At 52.4% G+C, this 22511-nt stretch overlaps 2 protein-coding genes and 1 long non-coding RNA gene across 3 annotated transcripts in view; all 3 read left to right on the top strand.

Annotated features, from left to right (window-relative positions):
• Nucleotides 1-4167, top strand: part of lta4h (leukotriene A4 hydrolase) — a 14047-nt gene extending 9880 nt beyond the window's left edge. The window contains exons 11-20 of the mRNA XM_061229852.1: nucleotides 236-353; nucleotides 622-766; nucleotides 1349-1452; nucleotides 2001-2071; nucleotides 2651-2705; nucleotides 2942-3037; nucleotides 3115-3197; nucleotides 3500-3604; nucleotides 3721-3740; nucleotides 3993-4167. Of these exons, the coding sequence (XP_061085836.1) occupies nucleotides 236-353; nucleotides 622-766; nucleotides 1349-1452; nucleotides 2001-2071; nucleotides 2651-2705; nucleotides 2942-3037; nucleotides 3115-3197; nucleotides 3500-3604; nucleotides 3721-3740; nucleotides 3993-4111 (916 nt within the window). The 3' untranslated portion in view covers nucleotides 4112-4167. The remainder of the gene's footprint in view (nucleotides 1-235; nucleotides 354-621; nucleotides 767-1348; nucleotides 1453-2000; nucleotides 2072-2650; nucleotides 2706-2941; nucleotides 3038-3114; nucleotides 3198-3499; nucleotides 3605-3720; nucleotides 3741-3992) is intronic.
• A 2062-nt stretch (nucleotides 4168-6229) lies between these two features.
• mcm10 (minichromosome maintenance 10 replication initiation factor) lies at nucleotides 6230-18035 on the top strand. Its single transcript, XM_061229121.1, is given in 17 exon segments — nucleotides 6230-6347; nucleotides 6621-6697; nucleotides 7399-7447; nucleotides 7628-7945; nucleotides 9796-9912; nucleotides 10026-10085; nucleotides 10197-10473; nucleotides 11196-11361; nucleotides 13365-13532; nucleotides 15611-15628; nucleotides 15631-15732; nucleotides 16185-16393; nucleotides 16822-16913; nucleotides 16997-17110; nucleotides 17313-17427; nucleotides 17669-17834; nucleotides 17928-18035. Coding segments are annotated over 15 exon segments (2037 nt in total). The 5' UTR covers nucleotides 6230-6347; nucleotides 6621-6697; nucleotides 7399-7440.
• Nucleotides 18036-18152: 117 nt separating this feature from the next.
• On the top strand, nucleotides 18153-22500 carry LOC133119100 (uncharacterized). Its single transcript, XR_009706486.1, has 3 exons — nucleotides 18153-18319; nucleotides 18565-18683; nucleotides 21729-22500. It is a non-coding gene; the product is annotated as an uncharacterized LOC133119100 (long non-coding RNA).
• Nucleotides 22501-22511: the final 11 nt, after the last annotated feature.

The raw sequence follows: 22511 nt of genomic DNA on the forward strand, positions 1-22511 counted from the left end.
GTGTGTTTGTGTATCCCCAATCCTAACCCATGAGCTGAGTGTGGGTTGAGTTAGGGTGTGTTTGTGTATCCCCAATCCTAACCCATGAGCTGAGTGTGGGTTGTGCTCCACCCAGTAGCTGCAGTGTGGGTTCTGCTAACTTGGGTTATTGTGCTTGTTGTGTACTAGCATGATTGTGCTTGTTGTGGTAATGCAGTGTTGTGGTAATGCAGTGCTTGTGTTGGTGTGTTGTCAGGCTGAACGAGGGTCACACGGTGTATCTGGAGCGCATGATTGGCCGGTCTCTGGAGCCGGAAGGCGAGCAGTTCAGGCAGTTTAAGGCCATCGGAGGCTGGAAGGAGCTGCAGGAATCTGTGAGAACACACACACTCACACACACGCACACACAGACACACACACACACACACACTCAAACTCACACACACACAGTCACACACACACTCACACACACTCAAACTCACACACTCACTCACTCACAAACACACTCACAAACACACTCATACACTCACAAACACACACTCCACTCACACACTCACTCACTCACTCACTGACTCACACACACTCACACACACACACAGTCACACACACACACGCTGAAATCTGACTGTTCCCCCTCTGCAGGTGAAGACGTTTGGGGAGAAGAACGTCCTCACCAACCTGGTGCCCGACCTGCAGGAGGTGGACACTGACGAGGCCTTTTCCTCCGTGCCGTACGAGAAGGGCTTTGCTCTTCTGTACCACCTGGAGGAGCTACTGGGGGGCCCAGGTACCTCTCTCTCTCTCTGCCACACACAAACACACACACATACACACACTATCTATCTCTCTCTGCCACACACATATACACACACATACACACACTATCTATCTGTCTGCCACACACATACACACACACATACATACACTATCGATCTCTCTCTGCCACACACATACACACACACATACACACACTATCTATCTCTCTCTGCCACACACATATACACACACATACACACACTATCTATCTGTCTGCCACACACATACACACACACATACACACACTATCTATCTATCTCTCTCTGCCACACACATACACACACACATACACACACTATCTATCTCTCTCTGCCACACACATACACACACACACATACACACACTATCTATCTATCTCTCTGCCACACACACATATACACACTATCTATCTCTCTCTCCCACACACACACACACACACACACACACTCACACACTCACACACACTCTCACACACACACACACACACACACACACACACTCACACACACTGTGCTGTGCCACCTGGAGGAGCTGCTGGCGGTCCAGCATCTGATTGGATGATTTCCCCCTATAGAGGTGTTCATGGGATTTGTTAAATCCTACATCCAGCTGTTTGCCTATGGCAGCGTGACCACGGAGGAATGGAAGAGCTACCTGTTCACTTACTTCAAGGACAAGGTAAAGCCTGCTAGCCACGATGACCCGGGAATGCCGTGAGGCTTTATAACCCCTGAGGGTTCATACAGCATGAGGCTTCATAACACCCAAAGGTTCATAACAGCATGAGGCTTCATAACACCCAAAGGTTCATATCATGAGGCTTCATAACACCGAAAGGTTCATATCATGAGGCTTCATAACCCCAAGGGTTCATAACAGCATGAGGCTTCATAACTCCTGAGGGTTCATAACCCCAAGGGTTCATAACAGCATGAGGCTTCCTAACCCCAAGGGTTCATAACAGCATGAGACTTCATAACATTGTGAGGAATCATTGCATTCTTCATCGCTCTGGGAAATGTCATAGCTCTATGAGGCTTTGTAGCTGTATGAGGCGTCGTAGCTCTATGTGGTTTCTAAGCTGAATGAGGGTTTGTAATATGAGGCTTTGTAGCTGTATGATGGTTTGTAAACTCTATGTGGGTTCTTTGCAGACTGAGGGTTTGTAGCTCTATGAGAGTTCTTAGCAGTGGGAGTTTGGCTCATCTCACCCCTGTGTCTCTCAGGTGGATATGCTGAACAAAGTGGACTGGACCGGCTGGATGAACACACCCGGAATGCCCCCTGTCACCACACAGTGAGTTACCACGCCATGCTAATGCTAGTCTCCCTGGTGGAGCTCTGCTAATCCCCCCTGCGGAGATATGCTAGTCTCCCTGGCGGAGATATGCTAGTCCCCCTGGTGGAGATATGCTCGTCCCCCTGGTGGAGATATGCTAGTCTCCCTGGTGGAGATATGCTAGTCTCCCTGGTGGAGATATGCTCGTCCCCCTGGTGGAGATATGCTAGTCTCCCTGGTGGAGATATGCTAGTCCCCCTGGTGGAGATATGCTAGTCCCCCTGGCGGAGATATGCTCGTCCCCCTGGTGGAGATATGCTAGTCCCCCTGACGGAGATATGCTCGTCCCCCTGGTGGAGATATGCTAGTCCCCCTGGTGGAGATATGCTAGTCCCCCTGGCGGAGATATGCTTGTCCCCCTGGTGGAGATATGCTAGTCCCCCTGGCGGAGATATGCTCGTCCCCCTGGTGGAGATATGCTAGTCCCCCTGGCGGAGATATGCTACTCCTGACAGATCCCAGTGTGAACGTGGAGTAGTGTGACGAGTGTGATTGTGAACAAAGTAACTCTGACGTTTGCTCTCTACCTGTGCACAGGTATGACACCACGCTTGCAGACGCCTGCATCGCCCTGTGCAAGAGATGGGTCCAGGTGCGCTGTGCCTACACCCGGCCCGCCTGACCAATGAGTTCTGCATAATTCATATTCATAGCTTAATGTTTTCCACTATCCAGTAGATTTGATCATACTGCTCTCATGACCATCATAGTTCATAGTATACACACAAGTAATAAACTGAGTATATTTCAAATTTGTATAAATTGCACAATGAGGATGGCATTGCTCTAAAAAGAACTGTTAGCGCATCATGAACGTGTGTGTTCCAGGCTAAAGAGGCGGGCCTGGCTGGGTTCACTGAGGCCGACATTAAGCCCCTCTCCTCCCATCAGCGCATTGAGTTCCTGGCCCTGCTGCTGCAGGAGGTAGGCGGGCCCGCCTGCCAATCATCCTGTCCCTATGGTGATCTGGCAGCAGTACAATAACATTTCCTCTCCCGCAGAAGCCCCTCCCTCTGTCTCATGTCAAGAGGATGGAGGAGGTCTACAGCCTGAACAGCGTGAAGAACGCAGAGATACGATTCAGGTCCCTGTCTTACTGTGTGTGAGTGAGAGAGTGAGAGAGTGAGAGAGAGAGAGTGAGAGAGAGAGAGTGAGAGAGTGAGAGAGTGAGAGAGTGTGATAGAGCGTGTGAGTGAGTGAGTGAGTGAGAGAGTGAGAGAGTGAGAGAGTGAGAGAGTGAGAGAGAGAGTGAGAGAGTGAGAGAGTGAGTGTGATAGAGCGTGTGAGCGTGTGTGTGAGTGAGTGAGTGAGTGAGTGAGTGAGTGAGTGAGTGAGTGATGTGAGTGAGTGAGTGAGTGTGTCTCACTGAGCTGCTCTGTTTCACAGGTGGCTGCGTGTGTGTGTGAGGGCGAAGTGGGAGGAGTCTGTTCCCCTGGCTCTGGGGATGGCCACTGAGCAGGGCCGCATGAAATTCACCCGCCCACTGTTCAGGTAACCGCGGCAACTAACTGTAACCTGCCCACTCTGCAGGTAGCTGTGCCAACTAACCCTGACCCAGGATTTACCTGAACACTAAAGAGTATCCATCACTGCCTGATGTGTTCAAGGCGGGTAATATCAGCTGACAGTTTGAAGCGTTGGTGTGCGGCGAACAAAAATGGCTGCCAACAGGGAAGATGCACAGAACAACACAGAACAATCATTTCACTATAGTGCACTTTAATGAAATATTTGTTCTTACCTTTAAACAAAACATCCCAGGTAATGAACTAGGTGGCATTGATAGACTGAAGTCTCATCCGTTTGTATTAAAAAGCTGTTGCTGGAGATGCTGGCACTAACGAGCTCCGCTCCCCTGCAGGAGGTGTTCGGTTTTGAGAAGTTCCGGATCTGGCCGTCAGCACCTTCCTGCAGCACCGGGGCGGCATGCACCCTGTCACCTCCACCCTGGTGGCCAAGGACCTGCAGGTGCAGCAGGACCAAACCACTGGCTTCTAGTCCCCAACTACCACAGCTCTCTCTCTCTCTCTCTCTCTCTCTCTCTCTCTCTCTCTCTCTCATCTCTCTCTCTCTCTCTCTCTCTCTCTCTCTCTCTCTCTCTCTCTCTCTCTCTCTCTCATCTCTCTCTCTCTCTCTCTCTCTCTCTCTCTCTCTCTCTCTCTCTCTCTCTCTCTCTGCACACAAGCATTGTTTACAGGAGTGTATGCCTCTCAGGCTCTGGTGATAATCCATAAAGGATATTTTTTGTATACGCAGAAGGGTGCTGGGATGCCTTAATGTAGCATCGCTGCCTCTGTATGATCAGTATTGATTCAGATGCCATTCATTATTCCGCTGTCCTGCTTTCAGCTAAATCACCAATAAAACATTTTTTCCCACCACTCCATCTCTGTCCAATCTGTCTGTCTCTGTGTCCACTCTCATTGCGCACACATGCCCCATATCTGAATAACACAACAATCATATTTTTTTATCATTGTTTTTGTACAGAGTAGTTTGAACTACACTTTTAGTGTAATCATAGTTTGGCAAGCTACATTTATCTTTAGGATAGCTTTGCTGCAGTTCAACTACTTTCAGTTTGAAGTACATTGAACAGCTAGTTTGTTTGTTGTACAGTTGTACAATGTCCCTTTTTTCCCTTTTACGTGCGAAATATGAGGTGAACATATCCACTTGATATGACTGCTGAATAATTTTATCACAGCTATCCAGCGGTTATACTCAATGCCACCGCTAGAGGGCATTACAAAAATTCCGAACAATTGGGATGTTACTGCCCTCTGGCGGTACACTTTAGTATGACCTGAAATTAACAGCAATATAATCAATTATCCAGTAGTCATACTCAACTATACCACTAGAGGGCATAAATACACAGATATTGATGTTCATTCCAGTTATCGCTGTAGTTGTCGGGCCTCTAGTGGTGTATTTGAGTATGACCGCTCGATAGCCAGGATTAAATCAGTTTCTTTAAAAAAACTGTAAAAACCGACTAATTTTTGGCTTCTAAATGTACATACACCATCATTTCACAATCTGATAACTCGTGGTACGTCTACTTTTATTTTTTACTACACACTCAATTACGAATAAAATTCTATATACTAGATCAAGTCGGCAAGAGCAGACACGCCCACAAATGTCATAATCTCGCCAGGCTCAGACAGGAATACAGTTTATACAGGAAATTAAGTCTTTAAATGAGCACAAAATGTAGTCCCATTTTAAAATCATTGCTATTTCCGAAAATGCCAGAAAGTTACTGTGTGCCTTACCACGGGAAAACGGGTTTAAAACCCAGATTTGCACTATTTAATTACCAAGAAGCCCGTGGCTAACGGGCTAATAGTGGCATTAGCCTATAAAATGAAATCGTGAACACGACTTCTGCAACGTGATGTTAAAAGTGAAGCCAAAGGATTATGATGAACTATCTAGTCTGGTTGTTTAGATTAGCCGGTTAGTTTACTTTCTATGGATATGGATCATAATGTAGTTCTGTGAATGGTATTTATACTTCCGGAACCATTACGTCACTTCGGTACTCTTTTCAATGAATGATTCAGTAGTCATACTCAACTACACCACTAGAGGGCATACATACACAGATATTGATGTTCACTCAGTTGTCGCTGTTGTTATCGGTCCTCTATGGGTATACTGAAGTATAACTGCTGGATAGTTGCGATTAAACTATTCAGCAATTAAGCCCAAATATACAAATAAAGGGCGGAGATCCCGGTAGCTACCAACAGCTAACGGCGCTAGCCCATAACATGACATTATCATTGCTTTCCTATAGAAGATAATGCCGTGGACGCAAATCCTCACGAAGGGAAAAGGAATTATTGGAGTTATTAATTATTGGCGGAGTTGGATAAATTGTGCACTCAGTTTATAACCTTTTGCATTAGGACAGCACACAAGTCCAATACGGGTTATTTTGCCTCTGCTGGTCTTTAAGTATACAACGATTGACTGCAATGAGTTGACATTCGTATTAGTTAAATTAAAACACTAAAGTGGCAATTAATTACGACGGGAACGTATTCCGAATGGCAGACGCAAGTTCACTCAGATCCACTGAATCAAATATTGTGAAAGGAAGTGCAACATGCACATGGAAGTAAGACCTGCAAGTTACAGTCAGATTGTCGTGCGACGGGAAAGTAACGCTGAGACACGACAATCTTAATGAAAATATGTACATTAGTATTTAGGCAACAAGGTACAATTATTGTTTCTTAAACGGAATATCCCATATGCCCATTGACCAACAGGTTCATGCAGGCAGAATCATGGGCAGAATATACAGCAAGTTTCAACTGTCCACGCCACGTCTCCGTCCTTGGCTCGCCTGTATTAAATCATTGAACATGAAACACAATTGCTTGTTTGGTCATGAATAATCCATTATGAAGATTATAATGAACATATTAAATAATATAACCAAATCTACAGTGTAATCATTAATTGTGTTTATCCATTCTTTTCCACACAGAGTTCCGGCACAAAGTTGGTCGCCTAGTTAGGGCTTGAGATTGGCGCGAGATTTCAGCTATTCTTCTGTTTTCGCAGGTAAAGTATAAGCTGGAAGGTAAAATTACTCGAATTTCGGGTTATATTATCATTGCAAACATTATTTCGTTTTGACAGTTAATTCCAAAAAAAGGTAGTTAATTATATATTTATTTCAAAAAAGAATTTCGACTGTATTTGGTCTTTTTGGTCTTGGGAGCTAACTTATTGTTTGCAATCTGGCTAAGTTAGCTAAGCTAAGTAAAAGTAGTTAGTTAGCTAACGTTAGATATTGCAATTTGGAATCGATACAATGTCGATGAGAAGTGCTACGTATATATAGCTACGAGTTTTTTTTAAATCAATTTAAGCAGACGCAGTACCGTTGATGAAGCTTCGCGTATTGTTGCCTTTTGGCAATATCGGTTAATGTCACGCTATTCTTTGTCCGCAGTGACGGACTTATTACGTGCGTTTCATGATTTATCTCGTTCTCCTATGGGCTTTATTCACAATACAATATACACGAGGCACATCTTATCATGGGCCTGGATCATCATTCAGCCATGCCGAAACTTTCCTCTTTTTGTGTGGCTGTATTTTATGTTTTTGAGTTTGTTTAATAAATGCAAATGTATAAATGACAGCATTTTGTGAAGAAAATGTTAAATAGAAAGTTGATAAGTTGTTGATATGCAAAAGATGGTAATATTATAAAAAAGTGACGCATGACGCATGTCCTGATTTCTCTGTACTTTCAGATCTGGAAGCTACCCGAACATTGGCTGTTTGCAGTTGATGATATGGAAGGTACATTAACACTAAAAATGACAGTTAGTGTCAGCTGATTGACTCTTGCTGTTGCCCTAACCGTTGGTGCTCAGATAACAGTGACTTAATCAGAGAAGTTTTATCTTCTTTTTGGAGACGTATGACAGTACTGTGTGTCATTGATCAGCGGTTCTGTACTGCTTGTCTTGTTGGTGACAGGTGAAGACGACCTGGACATTTTGACTGCCCTCCTGGTGGAGAACGAGGAGGAGATGGAGGGGTCGGGTCATGCTGAAGGGCTGGATGGGGGGGACGACCTAGACGACCTGTTTGATAACGATGATGAGGAAGACTATGACGAAGGGCTTGATGAAGAGGCTGGTGGAACTGCACTGCATGACACCTCTGCGCTGTTCGGAGATGTGGAAGATCTGGAGGAAGAGGATGAGGAAGACGAAGAGCGATCCAGTGGGCCAAGCTGCTCCTTGTCTGGGAAAACTAAGGACAGATTGGACAAATCCAAAGAGGATCTAGAAGGTGCGTGAATCGAACGTTGCCAGTTGTGATGGAAGCATGTTTCTGTTCCTATGTAACATTATGAGCTACATTTTGCATTTACATTTGGTCAGTGTCAGTGTGAGGGGAAATGACATAAAGGTCTAGGCAACAAACATAAACTATCATGAGTGTCACAAGCAATCACAGTACAGCATAAAGTAGGCCTGTAGAGTGTGTCGTGGGTGACACTGTGAGGGTGTGTCATGGGTGACACTGAAGGCATGTTGTGGGTGACACAATGAGGGTGTGTGGTGGGTGACACTGTGAGGGCGTGTCGTGGGTGACACTGAGGGTGTGTCGTGGGTGACACTGAGGGTGTGTCGTGGGTGACACTGAGGGTGTGTCGTGGGTGACACTGTGAGGGTGTGTCGTGGGTGACACTGTGAAGGCATGTTGTGGTTGACACAGGGTGTGTCATGGTTGACACTGTGAGGGCATCTTGTGGTTGACACTGTGAATGCATGTTGTGGTTGGCAATGTGAGGGTGTGTCATGGTTGACACTGAGGGCATGTTGTGGTTGACACAGGGTGTGTCGGGGGTAACTGAATGCATGTTGTGGGTGACACTGTGAGGGTGTGTCGTGGATGACAGTGAGGGTGTGTTGTGGGTGACACTGTGAGGGTCTGTCGTGGGTGACACTGTGAGGGTGTGTCGTGGATGACAGTGAGGGTGTGTTGTGGGTGACACTGTGAGGGTCTGTCGTGGGTGACACTGAGGGTGTGTCGTGGATGACAGTGAGGGTGTGTTGTGGGTGACACTGTGAGGGTCTGTCGTGGGTGACACTGTGAGGGCGTGTCGGGGGTGACACTGAGGGCATGTTGTGGGTGACACTGTGAGGGTGTGTCGTGGGTGACACTGAGGGTCTGTCGGGGGTGACACTGTGAGGGTGTGTTGTGGTTGACACTGTGAGGGCTTGTGGGTGACACTGTGAGGGCTTGTGGGTGACACTGTGAGGGCTTGTGGGTGACACTGTGAGGGTGTGTTTGGTTGACACTGAGGGTCTGTCGGGGGTGACACTGTGAGGGTGTGTTGTGGTTGACACTGTGAGGGCTTGTGGGTGACACTGTGAGGGCTTGTGGGTGACACTGTGAGGGTCTGTCGTGGTTGACTGTGAGGGTGTGTCGTGGTTGACTGTGAGGGTGTGTTGTGGTTGACTGTGAGGGTGTATTGTGGTTGACTGTGAGGGTGTGTTGTGGTTGACACTGTGAGGGCATGTTGTGGGTGACACTGAGGGTCTGTCATGGTTGACTGTGAGGGTGTGTTGTGGTTGACACTGAGTGTGTGTCGTGTGTGACACAGGGCGTGTCGTGTGTGACACTGAGGGCATGTCGTGGGTGACACTGTGAGGGTGTGTCGTGGGTGACACAGGGTGTGTCGTGGGTGACACTGTGAGGGTGTGTCGTGGGTGACACTGAGGGTGTGTCGTGGGTGACACAGGGTGTGTCGTGGGTGACACAGGGTGTGTCGTGGGTGACACAGGGTGTGTCGTGGGTGACACAGGGTGTGTCGTGGGTGACACAGGGCGTGTCGTGGGTGACACTGAGGGCGTGTCGTGGGTGACACTGAGGGCGTGTCGTGGGTGACACTGAGGGCGTGTCGTGGGTGACACTGAGGGTGTGTCGTGGGTGACACTGTGAAGGTGTGTCGTGGGTGACACTGTGAGGGTGTGTCGTGGGTGACACTGAGGGTGTGTCGTGGGTGACACTGTGAAGGTGTGTCGTGGGTGACACTGTGAGGGTGTGTCGTGGGTGACACTGAGGGTGTGTCGTGGGTGACACTGTGAAGGTGTGTCGTGGGTGACACTGTGAGGGTGTGTTGTGTTTTGCAGCCGAGCTGAAGCACATGCAGGAGCAGATGCAGCTGCTGCAGGAGCGGCTCGAGGCCACGCAGACGACCGCCCCCCCACGAGCCCCCCCTCCTCCCCCCAAACGCTCCACACAGCCAGGTAACACCCCCCCCCCCCCCAAACCCTGAGGAGACACATTTGCCATATTATTTCAATGAACAAAGTAACTCTGAACCTGTGTATTGTGATGAACACAGATAACCATGTTTCAGCTCCGCTACTGAAAAACACCAAGAGGACCGCCCACCAACACAAACCCTCTGCTGACGAAGGTAACCAGACCCCTGCTGTGTGTGAGTGAGAGTGTGTGTATGTGTGTATTAGTGTGTATGTGCATGGGTTTTTTAAAGTGTGTGTTGTGGATGTTCTGTTTTCCCTTCCAGACTTGGAGAACAGCCCAGTGGGGCCACGTGTGTGTGACAGCTTCTCTCCACCTCAGAGAACCAATAGTAAACTCAACAGCAAGCTGAAGTCCCCGCCTCCAACAGCCCTTCCACAACAGGCCTCTCCCCCTGTACAGCAGGCCCCGCCCAAAGCACAGCAGGCCCCGCCCACAGCACCGCAGGCCCCGCCCAAAGCACAGCAGGCCCCGCCCACAGCACCGCAGGCCCCGCCCATGCTGGATGTTGCTGTGGAGAAGTTCTCTGGTCTGAGGGTCAGGTATGCTAGTGCCTCAGACAGTCTGGGTCAGGTACTCTCGTGTCTCAGACAGTCTGGGTCAGGTATTCTCGTGTCTCAGACAGTCTGGGTCAGGTACTCTCGTGTCTCAGACAGTCTGGGTCAGGCACTCTCGTGTCTCAGACAGTCTGGGTCAGGTACTCTCGTGTCTCAGACAGTCTGGGTCAGGTACTCTCGTGTCTCAGACAGTCTGGGTCAGGCACTCTCGTGTCTCAGACAGTCTGGGTCAGGCACTCTCGTGTCTCAGACAGTCTGGGTCAGGCACTCTCGTGTCTCAGACAGTCTGGGTCAGGCACTCTCGTGTCTCAGACAGTCTGGGTCAGGCACTCTCGTGTCTCAGACAGTCTGGGTCAGGTACTCTCGTGTCTCAGACAGTCTGGGTCAGGTACTCTCGTGTCTCAGACAGTCTGGGTCAGGTACTCTCGTGTCTCAGACAGTCTGGGTCAGGTACTCTCGTGTCTCAGACAGTCTGGGTCAGGTACTCTCGTGTCTCAGACAGCCTGGGTCAGGTACTCTCGTGTCTCAGACAGTCTGACCCTCATTTCAAAGGCAATGAAGATATTCTGCTTAATCATATGTTTATACATGTGTAAGTGTGTTACCTGATTCTGATGTCTTATGATTGAGATGTGACTGCCTTCTTTCAATGTTGCGTTTCTGTACATTATCGTAAACAAAGGCAACTTGTGTGTTTGGCCCCTCAGGAAGCCGCGTGTGTCTTCAGTTGAAATGGCACACAAGATGGCAGACCGCAGGTTGATCCGACTCTCCCAGTTGCCCGACAGGATGGCCAGAGAGAGGCTGGAGGATAGCGACTGGGTTACCTTTGCTGTGGTAGTGAGCAAGGTCACCCCACAGAGTACCAGCAGCGTGAGTTAAACACTTCTGTGGCCATAGGTCATGTCCGTCCTGGGGTTTCTGACAAATGTGTGTGTGTCGGGTATAATGTTGGTAAGAGTTAGGGTTAGTGTGTAGCGTGTAATGTTGGTTAGGGTTAGTGTGTAAAGGTGTAATGTTGGTTAGGGTTAGTGTGTAAAGGTGTAATGTTGGTTAGGGTTAGTGTGTAAAGGTGTAATGTTGGTTAGGGTTAGTGTGTAAAGGTGCAATGTTGGTTAGGGTTAGTGTGTAAAGGTGCAATGTTGGTTAGGGTTAGTGTGTAAAGGTGTAATGTTGGTTAGGGTTAGTGTGTAAAGGTGTAATGTTGGTTAGTGTTAGTGTGTAAAGGTGCAATGTTGGTTAGGGTTAGTGGGTAGGGTGTAATTTTGGGAAGCCTCCTGAACCCTGGCCTGTCTCACAGGAGGGCAGAATTGTGGATCTAGTTTGTGAAAGAGAAGTCTCTCATTGTGGTTTGTTTAGGTGAAGCACTGAAACTGTTGGGCGTGTGTATTTACAAATGATGTTTGTGGTCACAGGGTATGAAGGCATTCAGCCAGGGGTCAGCACATCACGGTCCTACATTACATTTTAGTCAGGAGAGGCTTTTATCAAAAGTAATGTACAAGACGGTACCTGGGAGTCAGGTGCGTTCACCCTCCCTTTACCTGGGAGTCAGGTGTGTTCACCCTCCTTTTACCTGGGAGTCAGGTGTGTTCACCCTCCCTTTACCTGGGAGTCAGGTGTGTTCACCCTCCCTTTACCTGGGAGTCAGGTGTGTTCACCCTCCTTTTACCTGGGAGTCAGGTGTGTTCACCCTCCTTTTACCTGGGAGTCAGGTGTGTTTATCCTCCTTTTACCTGGGAGTCAGGTGTGTTTATCCTCCTTTTACCTGGGAGTCAGGTGTGTTCACCCTCCTTTTACCTGGGAGTCAGGTGTGTTCACCCTCCTTTTACCTGGGAGTCAGGTGTGTTCACCCTCCTTTTACCTGGGAGTCAGGTGTGAGGACAGTCTGGCCAATCAGTGGCACTCATTACCCAGGAGAAAAAGCAGGGCTTCATTTGAATTGGGTTAGGGTTTGGTTTAGGGCCTGGGTTTGGGTTAGTAAGAAATCTTTATTTCCCAAGTTGTCCCATATTAGGGCCTCTTGGGAAATAAAAGTTTGCACTGGCCATTCAGGGTACTGAAGCCTTTAAGTAGGAAGAATTTGGTCCCTCTTGTGTCGGTGCTCTATGTGCGTTGATTTAGTCCTCTTGGAAATAGAGTGCTAAGTTTGAGAATCCAGTGTTTCTCAAACCTGCGTCTCTCCTCCGGTGTCCAATTATTGTTTTGTTTGAAGGCCCGATATTTCTAGTGCCTCAAGTCCATGGTGAAGGAAATGAGCCACCAGGTGTGTGTCTGTCTCTGTGATTTCTAATGTTGTATATATGTTGTGCTAGTCTACATTTAATTGTGTTCCCTGTCTCCCCTACATATATTATACCACATTGTTTGCACTTAATGGCATATATGCAGTTTTTAGTGTGTTTTAGTTAGTGTTTGTTTTATTATGTAGGTTGTGTGGTAGTGGTGTTCCTGACTGTAGTGGCTTGCTTGTAGAATATTGGGCCCTGTGTAGGTATAAGTATTAATTCCTGGTAGTTTGCTGCTTACAGGTGGTCTTTAAGATTTTATTTCTTTTATATGCTGAGATAATTTTATAGTCCTGGATAATGTTTGTGTTCTGTAGAGTGCGGGTTAGATTTAATTTAATCTTTCTGTTTGCAGCTAGGCTCAATGCGGAGTAGGTGGTGATTAGCGGGATGATTTTGCGCATTTGGGTTAGGGTTAGGGTTTGGGTTAGGGTTTGGGTTTGGGTTAGGGCCTGGGTTAGGGTTTGGGTTTGGGTTAGGTTTAGGTTTTGGGACAGGGTTAGGATTAGGGTTAGGGCCGGGTGTTTGGGACAAGGTATGGGTTAGGGTTGGCTTTGGGTTCAGTGCTTTTCCTCACCCCCCTCACAGGGCAAGACCTTCAGCATCTGGAAGCTGAATGACCTCCATGACCTGGAAGTATACGTGTCCCTTTTCCTGTTTGGAGAGGTGCATAAGGAGCACTGGAAGACGCAGCCTGGCACTGTCATCGGTATCCTCAACCCCAACCCCATGAAGGCCAGGGAGGGGTCTGACGGGGTGAGAGAGGGGGTAGGGGGTGAGAGAGGGGGGGTAGGGGGTAGGGGGTGAGAGGGGGGGTAGGGGGGTAGGGGTGTGAGGGGGGGGGTAGGGGGTGAGGGGGGGGGCAGGGGCTGAGAGAGGGGGGTAGGGGGTGTGAGAGAAGGGGCAGGGGGTGGAGAGAAGGGGCAGGGGGGTGAGAGGGGGGGGGTAGGGGGGTGAGAGGGAGGGGCAGGGGGGGGGCAGGGGCTGGAGAGGGGGGGGGCAGGGGGTGAGGAGGGGGGGGGGCAGGGGGTGAGAGGGGGGGTAGGGGGTAGGGGGTGAGAGGGAGGGGCAGGGGTGAGAGAGGGGGGGTAGGGGGTGAGAGGGGGGGGTAGGGGGTGAGAGGGGGGAAGGGGTGAGAGAGGGGGGGGTAGGGGGTAGGGGGTGAGAGGGGAGGGGCAGGGGTGAGAGAGGGGGGTAGGGGGTGAGAGGGGGGGGCAGGGGGTGAGAGAGGGGGGGTAGGGGGTGAGAGGGCGGGGCAGGGGGTGAGAGAGGGGGTAGGGGGTGAGAGAAGGGGCAGGGGGTGAGAGGGGGGGGCAGGGGGTAGGGGGTGAGAGGGAGGGGCAGGGGGGGGCAGGGGCTGAGAGAGGGGGGTAGGGGGTGAGAGAAGGGGCAGGGGGTGAGAGGGGGGGGCAGGGGGTGAGAGGGGGGGCAGGGGGGGTGAGAGAGGGGGGGTAGGGGGGTAGGGGTGAGAGGGAGGGGCAGGGGGTGAGAGGGGGGGGTAGGGGTGAGAGGGGGGGGCAGGGGGGTGAGAGGGGGGGGTAGGGGGTAGGGGGGTAGGGGGTGAGAGGAGGGGGGTAGGGGGTGAGAGGGAGGGGCAGGGGTGAGAGAGGGGGGTAGGGGGTGAGAGAAGGGGCAGGGGGTGAGGAGGGGGGGGTAGGGGGTGAGAGGGAGGGGCAGGGGGGGGCAGGGGCTGAGAGAGGGGGGTAGGGGGTGAGAGGGGGGGGCAGGGGGGTGAGAGGGGGGGGGCAGGGGGTGAGAGGGGGGGGTAGGGGGGTAGGGGGTGAGAGGGAGGGGCAGGGGGTGAGAGAGGGGGGGTAGGGGGGTGAGAGGGGGGGGTAGGGGGGTGAGAGGGGGGGGAAGGGGGGTGAGAGAGGGGGGGTAGGGGGGTAGGGGGTGAGAGAGGGGGGTAGGGGTGAGAGGGAGGGGGCAGGGGGTGAGAGAGGGGGGGTAGGGGGGTGAGAGGGGGGGGCAGGGGGTGAGAGAGGGGGGGTAGGGGGTGAGAGGGCGGGGCAGGGGGTGAGAGAGGGGGGGTAGGGGGTGAGAGAAGGGGCAGGGGGTGAGAGGGGGGGGGCAGGGGGTAGGGGGTGAGAGGGAGGGGCAGGGGGGGGCAGGGGCTGAGAGAGGGGGGTAGGGGGTGAGAGAAGGGGCAGGGGGTGAGAGGGGGGGCAGGGGGTGAGAGAGGGGGGGTAGGGGGTAGGGGGTGAGAGGGAGGGGGGCAGGGGGTGAGAGGGGGGGGTAGGGGGTGAGAGGGGGGAGCAGGGGGTGAGAGAGGGGGGGTAGGGGGTGAGAGAGGGGGGGTAGGGGTGAGAGGGAGGGGCAGGGGGTGAGAGAGGGGGGTAGGGGGTGAGAGGGGGGGGGGCAGGGGGTGAGAGGGCGGGGCAGGGGGGTGAGAGAGGGGGGTAGGGGGGGTGAGAGGGGGCGGCAGGTGGTGAGAGAGGGGGGGTAGGGGGTGAGAGGGAGGGGCAGGGGGTGAGAGAGGGGGGGTAGGGGGTGAGAGGGGGGCGGCAGGTGGTGAGAGAGGGGGGGTAGGGGGTGAGAGAGGGGGGGTAGGGGGGTGAGGGAGGGGCAGGGGGTGAGAGAGGGGGGTAGGGGGTGAGAGGAGGGGCAGGGGTGAGAGAGGGGGGGTAGGGGGTGAGAGGGGGGCGGCAGGTGGTGAGAGAGGGGGGTAGGGGGGAGGGGGGGCGGGGGGTGAGGGGGGGGGGGGGTGAGGGGGGGGGGGGGGGCAGGGTCGCAGGGTAGTTGAAGGAGAGGGGGGGGGTGCAATGACCCCCCCCCCCCCCCCCCCCCCCCCCACTCTGTCTGATTCTGGGCGTGATGCTCGTGATGTTCTGCAGGTGTGCCTGTCTGTGGACCACATCACATCCAGAAGATCCTGCTCATGGGAGAGGCACAAGACTTCGGCACCTGCAAGGCCAGCAAGAAAAACGGACAGCCATGCAGCCAGCTGGTTAACCTGGTGCGTTCTGCCCCATACTCCACTCAGCCATCCAAATCAAAACTCTCTTGGGCTGAGTTACTGCCCCATACTCCATTCAGCCATCCAATCAAAACTCTCCTGGGCTGAGTTACTGCCCCGTACTCCACTCAGCCATCCAATCAAATCTCTCCTGGGCTGAGTTACTGCCCCATACTCCACTCGTATGCATTGCTTTACCTCGTAAGAGTGGGCTGAAGAGCGGACGTTGATGATTGAGTTGTGGTTGTGTTCGGCATGTGGAGGTCAGGAACAGGACGGATACGAGACTGGCATGTTGTCTTTGAATAAACAGAAGCAGCTCGCTGGAAAAAAGACAATCTTGAGCTATGAAGTGTGGGAGAGAAGCTTTGTTTGTGGGAGAATGGGAGAGGCTGTTGATGTGCGTCTCTCCAGGCTGGGTGAACAGCGTGTGGCTTCTCCCCCTCTCCCAGTACGAGTGCCAGTACTGCCAGTACCACGTGAAGGCCCAATACAAGAAGCTGAGTGCCCGGCGGGCGGAGCTGCAGTCCTGCTTCTCGGGGAAGGTTCCGGGGAAAGCACAGGGTGGGCGGGGCAGGGGCGGAGCCAGCCTGAAGGAGCGCCTGTGTCACACTGGCTTCCACTATGGGGGCGTGTCCTCTGCAGCATGTGCCACCTCCCTGTGAGTAAGCCCTGCCCCTTTTCACAGCACAGGGAACACAGTCACACAGACCTGTTAGGACAGGGAACAGTCACACAGACCTGTTAGCACAGGGAACAGTCACACAGACCTGTTAGCACAGGGAACGCAGTCACACAGACCTGTTAGCACAGGGAACAGTCACACAGACCTGTTAGCACAGGGAACGCAGTCACACAAACCTTTTAGCACAGGGAACATAGTCACACAGACCTGTTAGCACAGGGAGCTGGCCTATCAGTGCACTAAGTGTCTATCCACCCGATTAGGGGATAGAGATTAGGTGTTGTGGATTTGGGGGATTCTGGATTAGGGTTTTAGGGATTGTTAAAGTCTGAATTGATGTACTTTGCAGAGCATGTGTTTTGTGTGTAGAAGGGGCGTTTATTTGTGCTGTTTCTCCCCTGCAGGACTGCCTCCCAGCCGAAGCGCACACAGACCACCCTGAGCAGCCTGGTGCTCAGAGGGGCGGGCCCAACCACCAGCCAGGACAAGAGCGTTGGTAAGAACACACACACACACACACACGCACACGCCTGTCTGTCTGCAGGCTGACGAGCTCTCTGTCCATCCGTCTGTCTGTAGCCCTGCAGGCTGACCAGGTGACGGGCTGCTCTGATGACTTCAGAAGCCTTTTATCCTTACCTACCCCTGGAGCCCTGCAGCTGAAGAGACACCTGACCCAGGCCACACCCTCAGGTAAGGGTCTGAACTAACCCTCTCTCAGGCCCTCGCAGGGGGAGAGTGTAGTGACTGAGTTGTGGGTGTGTAGTGACTGAGTTGTGGGTGTGTAGTGACTGAGTTGCTCTCTCAGGCCCTCGCAGGGGGAGAGTGTAGTGACTGAGTTGTGGGTGTGTAGTGACTGAGTTGTGGGTGTGTCGTGACTGAGTTGCTCTCTCAGGCTCTGCAGGGGGAGGGCTCCAGTCCATCTCTGCCTCTCAGCTCCTCAAACAGCAGAAACAGCAGATGCTGCAGTCCAGGAGGAGGCGAGCCGAGGAGATCCAGAAGAGGTGTGAGTGAGTGAGTGAGTGAGTGAGTGAGTGAGTGAGTGAGTGAGTGAGTGAGTGAGTGAGTGAGTGAGTGAGTGAGTGAGTGAGTGAGTGAGTGAGTGAGTGAGTGAGTGAGTGAGTGAGTGAGTGAGTGAGTGAGTGAGTGAGTGAGTGAGTGAGTGAGTGAGTGAGTGAGTGAGTGAGTGAGTGAGTGAGTGAGTGAGTGAGTGAGTGAGTGAACGAACGAACATCTCTGCTTCTTTCCCAGGTTCATGCAGAGTGCTGGGAGTGGTGGAACTGGTGCAGAAGGGTCGGGGCTTGGGTCCCTGAAAGGTGCAGCCCCCGCCCTGGGGCGTGGCCTCGCACAGGGAGAGGACATCCTGTTCTTCGACCACACCCCTCCCCCCGCCTCACACAGCCTCTCCACTGCTAAGGTGTGTGTGTGCGTGCATGCATTCCTGTGTGGTAATGACTTCCTGTGTGTTGATGATGACTTCCTGTATGGTGATGATGACTTCCTGCCCCAGCTGGCAGCCTTGAAGAAGCTCCGTCAGAAGGGCGGGGCTATCAGCAGGGAGGACCCCAACGCCGTGAAACGCAAACGAGCCCGTGGTTCTGTTTGTTCTCCAGACTGATGTCCGTCAGGTTCGAGAGACATTGTTTGTTCTCCAGACTGATGTCCGTCAGGTTAGAGAGACATTGTTTGTTCTCCAGACTGATGTCCGTCAGGTTCGAGAGACATTGTTTGTTCTCCAGACTGATGTCCGTCAGGTTAGAGAGACATTGTTTGTTCTCCAGACTGATGTCCGTCAGGTTAGAGAGACATTGTTTGTTCTCCAGACTGATGTCCGTCAGGTTAGAGAGACATTGTTTGTTCTCCAGACTGATGTCCGTCAGGTTCGATAGAGACATAGAAGTGGTAAGTTATAAGTCACCAGATACTGGATGCATGGTCAGTGCTGAGATGTGCCCCTTGTTTTGTTTGTGTAATGCATAAAGGCCACTTTAATTCCACCATAGACACTGGGAGTTCATCATATGCAACCTGTTCAGTTACCCTTCCGGAACTAGAGAGGTTTGTATTTGTAGGCAAAACGTTATTGGTGTTGGTAGTGTACAATAATAAGTTTATAAGTATCATTTTAATAATTTCCTTCTGTTCAGGTGAGGAGGGCGCTGGGCCAGCTCTGAAGAGGAGACGGGAACAGCTGGACTATCTGCAGTCTGACCAGTTCCAGAGCATCCTCAGCGCCAAGTCTCGCCACATGGGAACCCTGCAAGCGGTGAGACCCCTGACCCTGTTACCCCCACAGCCTGCCCCTGACCCTGTTACCCCCACAGCCTGCCCCTGACCCTGTTACCCCCACAGTCTGCCCTGAGCCCCCAACCCTGACCCTGTTACCCCCACAGCCTGCCCTGAGCCCCCAACCCTGACCCTGTTACCCCCACAGCCTGCCCTGAGCCCCCAACCCTGACCCTGTTACCCCCACAGCCTGCCCTGAGCCCCCAACCCTGACCCTGTTACCCCCACAGCCTGCCCTGAGCCCCCAACCCTGACCCTGTTACCCCCACAGCCTGCCCCTGACCCTGTTACCCCCACAGCCTGCCCCTGACCCTGTTACCCCCACAGCCTGCCCTGAGCCCCCAACCCTGACCCTGTTACCCCCACAGCCTGCCCTGAGCCCCCAACCCTGACCATGTTACCCCCACAGTCTGCCCTGAGCCCCCAACCCTGACCCTGTTACCCCCACAGCCTGCCCTGACCCCACAACCCTAACCCTGTTACCCCCACAGCCTGCCCCTGACCCTGTTACCCCCACAGCCTGCCCCTGACCCTGTTACCCCCACAGTCTGCCCTGAGCCCCCAACCCTGACCCTGTTACCCCCACAGCCTGCCCTGACCCCACAACCCTGACCCTGTTACCCCCACAGTCTGCCCTGAGCCCCCAACCCTGACCCTGTTACCCCCACAGCCTGCCCTGACCCCACAACCCTGACCCTGTTACCCCCACAGTCTGCCCTGAGCCCCCAACCCTGACCCTGTTACCCCCACAGCCTGCCCCTGACCCTGTTACCCCCACAGTCTGCCCTGAGCCCCACAGTCTGCCCCTGACCCCCCAACCATAACCCTGTTACCCCTACAGCCTGCCCTGAGCCCCCAACCCTGACCCTGTTACCCCCACAGTCTGCCCTGACCCTGTTACCCCCACAGTCTGCCCTGAGCCCCACAGTCTGCCCCTGACCCCCCAACCATAACCCTGTTACCCCTACAGCCTGCCCTGAGCCCCCAACCCTGACCCTGTTACCCCCACAGCCTGCCCCTGACCCTGTTACCCCCACAGTCTGCCCTGAGCCCCCAACCCTGACCCTGTTACCCCCACAGCCTGCCCCTGACCCTGTTACCCCCACAGTCTGCCCCTGAGCCCCCAACCCCAACCCTAACCCTGTTACCCCCACAGCCTGCTCTGAGCCCCCAACCCTAACCTTGTTACCCCCATAGCCTGCCCTGAGCCCCCAACCCTAACACTGTTACCCCCACAGTCTACCCCTGACCCCACAGTCTGCCCTTGACCCCCCAACCCCAACCCTGTTACCCCTACAGCCTGCTCTGAGCCCCCAACCCTAACCTTGTTATCCCCATAGCCTGCCCTGAGCCCCCCCAACCCTAACACTGTTACCCCCACAGTCTGCCCCTGACACCCCAACCCTATTACCCCCACAGTCTACCCCTGACCCCCACAGTCTGCCCCTGACCCCCCAACCCTATTACCCCCACAGTCTGCCCCTGACCCCCACAGTCTGCCCCTGACCCCCCAACCCTAACCCTGTTACCCCACAGCCTGCCCCTGACCCCCTGCAGGCTTTAAGGGCTCTAGTCTGTGTGTCTGTACTGCAGGCTTTAAGGGCTCTAGTGTGTGTGTCTGTACTGCAGGCTTTAAGGGCTCTAGTGTGTGTGTCTGTACTGCAGGCTTTAAGGGCTCTAGTCTGTGTGTCTGTGCTGCAGGCTTTAAGGGCTCTAGTCTGTGTGTCTGTGTCTGTGCTGCAGGCTTTAAGGGCTCTAGTCTGTGTGTCTGTACTGCAGGCTTTAAGGGCTCTAGTCTGTGTGTCTGTGTCTGTGCTGCAGGCTTTAAGGGCTCTAGTCTGTGTCTGTGCTGCAGGCTTTAAGGGCTCTAGTCTGTGTGTCTGTACTGCAGGCTTTAAGGGCTCTAGTCTGTGTGTCTGTACTGCAGGCTTTAAGGGCTCTAGTCTGTGTCTGTGCTGCAGGCTTTAAGGGCTCTAGTGTGTGTGTCTGTACTGCAGGCTTTAAGGGCTCTAGTGTGTGTGTCTGTACTGCAGGCTTTAAGGGCTCTAGTGTGTGTGTCTGTACTGCAGGCTTTAAGGGCTCTAGTCTGTGTGTCTGTGCTGCAGGCTTTAAGGGCTCTAGTCTGTGTGTCTGTGTCTGTGCTGCAGGCTTTAAGGGCTCTAGTCTGTGTGTCTGTACTGCAGGCTTTAAGGGCTCTAGTCTGTGTGTCTGTGTCTGTGCTGCAGGCTTTAAGGGCTCTAGTCTGTGTCTGTGCTGCAGGCTTTAAGGGCTCTAGTCTGTGTGTCTGTACTGCAGGCTTTAAGGGCTCTAGTCTGTGTGTCTGTACTGCAGGCTTTAAGGGCTCTAGTCTGTGTCTGTGCTGCAGGCTTTAAGGGCTCTAGTCTGTGTCTGTGCTGCAGGCTTTAAGGGCTCTAGTCTGTGTGTCTGTACTGCAGGCTTTAAGGGCTCTAGTCTGTGTGTCTGTACTGCAGGCTTTAAGGGCTCTAGTCTGTGTGTCTGCGTCTGTACTGCAGGCTTTAAGGGCTCTAGTCTGTGTGTCTGTGCTGCAGGCTTTAAGGGCTCTAGTCTGTGTGTCTGTGTCTGTGCTGCAGGCTTTAAGGGCTCTAGTCTGTGTGTCTGTACTGCAGGCTTTAAGGGCTCTAGTCTGTGTGTCTGTGTCTGTGCTGCAGGCTTTAAGGGCTCTAGTCTGTGTCTGTGCTGCAGGCTTTAAGGGCTCTAGTCTGTGTGTCTGTACTGCAGGCTTTAAGGGCTCTAGTCTGTGTGTCTGTACTGCAGGCTTTAAGGGCTCTAGTCTGTGTCTGTGCTGCAGGCTTTAAGGGCTCTAGTCTGTGTCTGTGCTGCAGGCTTTAAGGGCTCTAGTCTGTGTGTCTGTACTGCAGGCTTTAAGGGCTCTAGTCTGTGTGTCTGTACTGCAGGCTTTAAGGGCTCTAGTCTGTGTGTCTGCGTCTGTGCTGCAGGCTTTAAGGGCTCTAGTCTGTGCTGCAGGCTTTAAGGGCTCTAGTCTGTGTCTGTGTCTGTACTGCAGGCTGAGTTTCAGATCCAGGAGCAGTACTTCGAGCCCCTAGTGAAGAAAGAGCAGATGGAGGAGAAGATGAGGAACATCCGAGAAATTAAGTGCCGAGCTGTCACCTGTAAAACGGTGAGGCAACAGTGTGTGGTTTTATTCACCGGTGAGGCAACAGTGTGTGGTTTTATTCACCGGTGAGGCCGCAGTCTGTGGTTTTATTCAGCTGTCTCATACACTCAGTGAGCACTTTATTAGGTATTTATTACTTTTTTATTTTATTACTTCTTACATCTTCTGCTGCTGTAGCCTATCCACTTAGAGGTTTGAAATATTGGGTGTTCAGAGATGCTCTTCTGCATACCACTGTTGTAATGTGTGGTTATTTGCGTTACTGTCACCTTCCTGTCAGCTTCACCCAGTCTGGCCCTTCTCCTCTGACCTCTCTCGTTAACAAGGCATTTCTGCACATAGAACTGCTGCTCACTGGATGTTTTTTGCTTTTGCATACCATTCTCCGGAAACTCTAGGGACTGCAGGAGATCAGCAGTTTCTGAGATACTCAAACCACCCTGTCTGGCACCAACAATCATTCCACCGTCACTGAGATCACATTTTTTCCTGCATTCCGATAGTTAATATGAACATTGACTGAAGCTGCTGACCCCTATCTACATGGTTGTATGCATTGCACTGCTCCCACGTGATTGGCTGATTAGAAAAACACATTAATAAGTAGGTGTACAGTGAGTGTATGCTGTAGAAAAGTGATGTTTGCACATTTGTTTGTTGCTAGAGGGAAAT

This window comes from Conger conger, chromosome 19 (genome assembly GCF_963514075.1).
Source record: "Conger conger chromosome 19, fConCon1.1, whole genome shotgun sequence".
NCBI classification, from domain to species: domain Eukaryota; kingdom Metazoa; phylum Chordata; class Actinopteri; order Anguilliformes; family Congridae; genus Conger; species Conger conger.